Raw genomic sequence first — 7,373 nt, 5'->3', positions numbered from 1 at the left:
GTAGAGACGTTCGCTATAGCTTATACTATAACCCTAGATCTAATTAAGGTTAAGACTAGTAATAATCTTAGCTAAGACCGAACTACGATAGCTATAAAGACGCTACTAAATAAAGTTAAGAGTATTAGTAGGATTAGTAAGCGACGTAAGATAGGGACGCTTTAGGGCGGGCTTAGCGCTAGGAGAACTACTAGGCTATAGCTCGGCGTCGGAGCTAATAAAAGGAGACGCGGTAGGTTCCTAAGCTAGCTTCGCGACGACCGTAGGCATAGCGACGATAGCGGACTCTTTAGCCTTAGCCTTAAATAGAGCCTTAAGCGCGGTAGCCGCCTTACCCTTACCTTTACCTTTCCCTTTATCGGAAAGGACTAAGGCTAGACTAAGCTTAGTAAGATTAAAACCGCTATCCCCGCTATTAAGGTCGTCGCTAGTAATAAGATAGAAATAGTTAGCGAGATCGTTAACTACTATAAGAGTCTTTTAAGTAACTAAGAATAACTTAGGCCTAACCTAGGCTAAGGTCTTAATAGTATCGCTAAACTTACTTAAGTGCTTCTCTAAGGACTTATATACCATGCCCCACCCCCCTTTCGGTAACACCCACCTTTCGGTAGCGCATTAGGAAATATCCCCACCAAAACCCATCAATTTCACTTACACCGATTCCAGCCAGCTTTGAAGATATTCACAAGCCGTCACTTGGAGTAGATAGAGGATTGATTGAATTCTACTTTTCGATGGTTGAATGTTTGTACAGGGGTCTGTGGCCTGTGCGTACCTTGCACGCGAAATTACCATCCAACCCCCTAATCTCCTTCCGCCTCCTGACGATGATTCTTCTCGTTATTCCTCCACCACATGACCAAAATGACCTTAAAGCGGCCTCGGGTATTTATACGGAGGATATTATGGCTAATGCGATAATTGATGTCACAAAAAACGGCTTGTCGCAGTACCGCGCCGCCCAAAAGTATGACATACCTCAGCAGTCTATTTCCGACAGACTCAAAGGCCAGGTAGCCCTGGCTGATCAGATCCAGCCTCGTCAACTCTTGAGTAAGTCTCAGGAAGCTCGCTTGGTTTCTTGGATCCTCCGCCAAGAGTCTCTCGGCTATGCTCCCTCCACAGTCAGATCCGCGCATGTGTGGAGGCTCTTATGAAGCAACTGAACAACGAGCGGACAGTGGGGCGCAACTGGGTCTCTAAATTCATCAATCGCCATCCGGACATCAAGAACAAGCGTGGGAGACGTCAGGAAGCTAACCGATTTAATGCTTTTACGCCTCGTGCGGTTCACTGGTTCTTCGATATCAGGAAAGGAGTATGGATGGATTAAACCAGAAAATACCGTGAATGTTGACGAAGGCGGTATTATGTCTGGCTTTGGTGAGTATTTGGCTTGTCTTTCATTACTTTTACTAACCAGACTCTTTTGCCAGGTTTGGATAGTCTTGTGGTTGGGAGTGCAGACCCAAAACGGAAGGCCCTTCTGAAAGGCCCACAGTCCCAACTGGACCTCATTTATTGAAGCTATCACCGCGGACGGCCGTGTCCTTACCCCTGGCATTATCTTTAAGGGCAAAGAACTTCAGAAACAGTGGTTCTTGACGGAATTCGGCAAAATAGCCGACTGGCATTACATAACGTCGCCCAACGGATGGACGGACAACCATATCGCTATTGAGTGGCTTGAGAGGGTCTATTTGCCCCAGACGCGACCAGCCGATGCCTCAGATGCTAGACTGATCATATTAGATGGACATGGAAGTCATGCAACGGTGCGTTTCTTTATCCACCTCTGTAGGAATTACCGTTAACCGGGACCAGGATGCATGGATGGCCACATGCTTTTTGAACAACGTTTATTGCTGTTACCTTCCTGCCCACTGCTCTCATGGCCTCCAGCCGTTAGATAACGGTGTATTCAATGCCTCCAAGGCAGCTTACCGGAAAGAACTTCAGAAATTGACCTGTTTGACCGATTCTGCGCCTGTTCATAAGGTCAATTTTATACGGGCATATGCTAAAGCGCGCGAGGTTGGAATGACGGCAAAGAATATATTGTCCGGCTGGAGGTCACTGGGAATTGGCCGATCTCACGATCCAAGGCATTGCGGCATCCAGAAATTCACGCGGACATTGTAGAGACGTCTCCAAAGTCCGCGCCATTTTGGGTTCTGATGATACGCCAAGAAACAGCCACCAGATTCGCGATTTCGGAAAGAACAAGACTCCTGGCACCCGGAGACGATACGCCGTGATAGCTAGAGGCTTTGAAGCCCAAGAACAGACGCTTGCCGAGCACAGCAACAGAATCGCGAAGCTAGAGGAAGAAGTGGCCCGGCTGCAGAGAGGCAAGAAGAGGAGAGCAATTCGAACCCGAACAGACGGTTCATGACTCTCAGTGAAGCTTTGGTGGCTGAGGAAGCCATTCCCAAATTAAAAGCCAAGAGATAGCCGTTGTGCTGAATTCTGACACAGAGGAGGAGGCGGTCTCAGAGGTGGAGACAGCTTCAGTGATCGAAGTCAAGGTGGCACGAAGCCCTTCCAGTCACCACCAGATCCGGGCGAATGGTAAAAAAGCGCCGGTACATATAAGAGCGTCCATTTCTCTACGGAATGATATAATTTTTGTGTTTATAATGTTAAGTTCTGATCATATTTCATGTAGTTCAAATGGTAGACTTTTGGTGGAGAATTTTTCAATTGCGCTACCGAAAGGTGGGTGTTACCGAAAGGGGGGTGGGGCATGGTATATAGTAGGTATTATCTATGAAATAAGTAAAAGCTAACGCGAGCGTCTCGATATTCTTAGCGACCGTAGCTAGACTAGGGGAAGACTTACTTAATACGCCCTTACCCTTAGCGGCGGGGGCCTTCTAACTAGCGCGAATATAAGTTTCTAGAGTAGCGCGGTAAAGGCGCTCTTATACTAAACCCTTAATAAGGGAGGGGCTATCGACCTTAGACTATACTTAGTAGAAGGCACGCGCGGCCTCTTTACCTTTAAAGGTAATTTAAAATATAGATTAATACCGAACTTAGATAATACTATAGCGGGATAAGGTTATTTACTTAGTAATAAGATTAGTTAAAGTTAGCGTAAGCAATATACGCTTTAGCCTTTATAGCTATTAAAGTTAGCTAAAAATACTAAAGGTAGGACTAACCTAGGATAAAACTAAGATTAATACTTATAAAACTAGTTTTAATAGCTAGCGAAGGACTTATAAGTAAGCTTATTAGTAAGACGCTTAATATATATAAAATATAGAATAGAGCGCTCCGATCCCGCTATAGTAGCGACTTTTTTATAAGGAGGGGGTTTTAGAGGAGGCAAGCTACTACTACCTAAGTTAGCTTCTTAGTTAGATATTATAATATAGCGATAAGCGAACTAGATATAGTATTAGAGAGACCTAGAGTTATAGAAATAAGGTAGGCGAGGTAGTAGTAAGGCCTATAAAAGAGATAGCTAATAAAGAGATAAGAAGAGGTATAAATAAAACTAAGGGGGGAGGGTAGGTATATATATACGCGAGCTAAGCGCGCGTAATTAGTAACTATACGATAGAAGGTAAATATAGGCCGCCGCGCCCTTAATCGGGAAGTCGTATAGCTAGATAGGAACCGATTTACGATTAGCGGAGCCGGCCGACCGAATTTCGATTAGCCGGCCCTACCTAGGAGCGACCTATATTAGCGCCCGGCCTAGTAACCGGATATTACCTGCCCTATTAACTAACGGACTAATAAGCTAACGCGGCCGCGGCTACGTAGTAGCGACGTAGGAGCTATAGTAAATAGAGGCGCCCGCGAGTTAGGCCCTTAAAGAGAGACTACTACCTATAACCCTAGGCCTAGGCTAGCGAGCTTAGGCCGCGGCCGCTTAGGATAGTAGTAGCTATAGCTTAAGAGGGCCTACGCCGAGATATAATAGCGCGGGAGGAGCCCGTAGTAGCCGGCGTAAATTTCCTATATATTACTACTATAACCTCGTTTAAGGCGGACCTATACTAAAAGAGGGGAGGGTTTTCCCTTAAGTACTTTAGTTTTTCCCTCCTATTTAATACTAAAGTTCTAGATACCTTTAGCTAGGTTCCTAGTATAATCTTAATAATAATAATAATAATAAATAGTTAATTATTTTATAGTTATTATTAAGGAGAGTAAGTATAAGAGGCTATAGTTATACTTAGTAGACTTAATAGTTATATATAAGGAAGCTTACTTAACTAATATAACTCCCTTAGCCTAAGGATATTATATAGGCCTAACTTAAGTATAAGAATATCTTAATACCCTCTTTTAGCTAGCTATATATAGTTACTATACCTATATAAGCCCCTCCTTTATCTTAATAGATAGACTAAGATATATATTATTAAATTTACCTTTTTATGCCCTTACTTTTTCTACTATACTCTTAAGCCCCCTTACTTAAGAGTTATAAGCCTAGTTTATACGGCTAGATTATCTTTTGCCCGCCGATATTACCTTTAAAGCTATTTACGAGCTATTAACGCCGTTATAACGCTTAAATTATAGTATTAAAGTAAGGAACCTAGCTATACTAAGGGGCACTACTATAAATATATAAATTATATAAATTACGTATCCCTTAAAGAAGGATATTACTTATTAAGCTAGAACCCTTAATTTTCCTAAGATAATATTAAAGGAAGTAAGAGGGGATAATTATATCGTAAGACTAAAGGAAAGCCTCGATTAAACCCTATAGATTAAGGGGATTAAATTATAGGCTTAGACTTATAAGATTTAGGAATATACTAACTTAGATAGCCTAAAGGAGCTTAAATAGCCCTAATAGCTAGACTAAGAGCAATTTATTATTAACCTTAAAGGGAGACCTTCTTAATAAGACGATAAACCTAAAGCTATATTCCTTATAAGGCGAATAGGCTATAACGAACGATACTAGGATATAAAGGACTTATTTCGTAACCTTAAGAAAAGGTTCTAGCTATAATTCGATTGCTATAAGGTCTAGTAGAAGGCCTTAATCGCACTTAAAGAATTAATTAAGAAAACGATTAGTAAAGGGCTTTAAGGGGCACCCCTAATATATAATAGCCTAAGAGAGAAAATTAAGGAATTAAAGAAGTAAGCCTTACCCTTAGGGGTAAAAGAGAAAAGGCCAATTTACGAGAGATATATAACCTCTATTAATAAAAAAGGTATATAAAACTAAAAGGTATAGGTAGAATAGCTCGACTAAATTATTATAGATTTATAAGACCTTAAGGTCGATATACTTAACGATATAAGAATTAGATAGGATTTTCTTATAGCGGTAAATAAGTAGGACCTATATTAGTCTATAATAATAAGGGCTCTCGACCTTTAGAACGAAAGATATAGTAAAGATTAACTTCCCTTAAGGAACCTAATCGCTAACTTAAATAAGAATATACTTATAGGAAGAAGTTATAACTACCTATAAAAAGGGGAAGCGCTAATTAAATCTCTAAGAAATTAGACACCTAAGCTAAATACGCTAGCTATAACTAGCACGTTAATAGCTTAATAAGCTAGTAGGAAAATTACTACTTACTATAGGTAATATATAATAAGAAGCCCCTATTAAGCTAGAAATATAGTAATCTAGCTAAATAGAATATCGAAAAACGGCTAAAGGACTATTTAGATAAGAAAGTAAAATATATAGCCTAGACCCTTAATTCCTATATTAAAGGAAGAGAACTAGTAGATACTATTATTAGTAATAACGGGCTAGGAAAGACTATTAATATAGTTACTCTATCTAGGGTAAATATAGCTATTAAGGGAACGCCGTTACTTACCGATAAATTAATATATAACTTAGGGGCTAATATTTACCTCTTTAATAACCTCGGTTAGTTCTAGGAAAGAACCTTTAAGTAGGGTTCTAATAATAAAGTCTAAGTTAAAGACTAAGCTTTTAAGGTATAAGGAATAAGAATAGTAGTTATCCCTATAATTAATAGTAAAAAGATAACTTTACTAGATACTTACTTTATCCTAGAAATATTAATAAGTGTCTTCTTAGCTAGGCTAAGGATAATAGTAGGGATATTTTAAAACTAGCTCCTAGGATACTTCTATTTAGAACCTATAAAAGAGGTTTATATTAAACTAACTAACTTCGAAGGTTAATTTATAATAGGAATACTCCTATAGCGTAAGCGGGTATTTATAGTTATATAAGCGCCTAAGCCGCTAACTAAGGGGGTAGGTAACCTATAGTATCGCCGCCTTAGGCATCCTAGTTTAAGATTACTAGAGAAGCTATTAAAAGCTTACCTAGGCACTAAGCTTTAAGGCCCTATAATATATAGCTATTAGATATATATAATAAGGAAAGCTAAGAGGGAAGTCTTAAGAAAAATACTATCCTTAAGGCCTAAAGGTCTAGGGGTATAAGTTAGCTTTAACCTTTACCCTAGCCCTATAATAGTATATAATAGGGAAAAGAACTTCGCCCTATTTACTTATATAGATATATCTATAAGGTTCTATTACTTAATAGAAAGAAAAATAAGTATTAAGGATATCTTTAATAACTTTATAGCGTTACTTAAGACCTAGTATAGAGTTAAAATAACTATATTAGTAACTAATAGGGAAAGGGCTCTTTTAATAATAGAATAAATAGATTATATAACTAATAAAGGGATATAAGTTATATAGTTAGCCCCTTTAACGCTTATATAAAATAGTAATATAGAGAGATTAAGGGTAATAGTAAAGGAAAAAGTAAGGGTTATAAAGCTTAACTTAAAACTTCTAGAAGAGCTATAGCTAGAGATATACTATATAGCGGTATACCTACTTAATATAATACCCTTTAAATTATATAATTATAGCTAGTAAAGCCTATATAAACGTTAGTAGACCTAGATAAAAGAAGATAATCTACTATATTACTATATTAAAGATATTAAACTAAATATTATATATTTAAGGGTCTTTAGCTATATAGCGTTCCTAATAATAATTATAGTATTAGAATATATTAAGTTATATAAGACGTAGTTACCCTTTAAGTAGAGAGCTTATATCGGCTACTTAGTAAGCTATAGGTCTACTTAATAATACGTTATATAGATACCGTTAATTAGATAGAATAAACTAATAGTATTAGCTAATATATAGTTTAATAAGTCTATAAGCTACGATATAAAAAGAGAAGAGTAAGCCTAGCTAGTCTAAATATATAGCTACGATATCCTTAAAGATATAGCTATAACTAACGTTATAAATAGTAAGGAACCTAAAACCTTTAAGGTACTAAGTTTATTTAACGATAATATAAATAATAATTAGATGCTAGAAGAAGTAATTACTCTTTTATAGGACCTATTGCCCTT

At 38.0% G+C, this 7,373-nt stretch overlaps 1 protein-coding gene across 1 annotated transcript; it reads left to right on the top strand.

The window, feature by feature from the left end:
• Positions 1–1,353: 1,353 nt before the first annotated feature.
• HRG_01283 (DDE superfamily endonuclease domain-containing protein) lies at positions 1,354–1,855 on the top strand (the record flags this gene model as incomplete). The annotated part of the gene is made up of 5 exons (XM_044859754.1): positions 1,354–1,386; positions 1,440–1,456; positions 1,505–1,697; positions 1,756–1,778; positions 1,828–1,855. 5 exons carry the CDS (start codon positions 1,354–1,356, stop codon positions 1,853–1,855), a joined length of 294 nt encoding a protein of 97 aa, XP_044726154.1.
• Positions 1,856–7,373: the final 5,518 nt, after the last annotated feature.

Source organism: Hirsutella rhossiliensis (assembly GCF_020360975.1).
Source record: "Hirsutella rhossiliensis strain HR02 chromosome Unknown scaffold00001, whole genome shotgun sequence".
NCBI classification, from domain to species: Eukaryota; Fungi; Ascomycota; class Sordariomycetes; order Hypocreales; family Ophiocordycipitaceae; genus Hirsutella; species Hirsutella rhossiliensis.
This window is presented reverse-complemented; position numbering and strand designations above follow the sequence as displayed.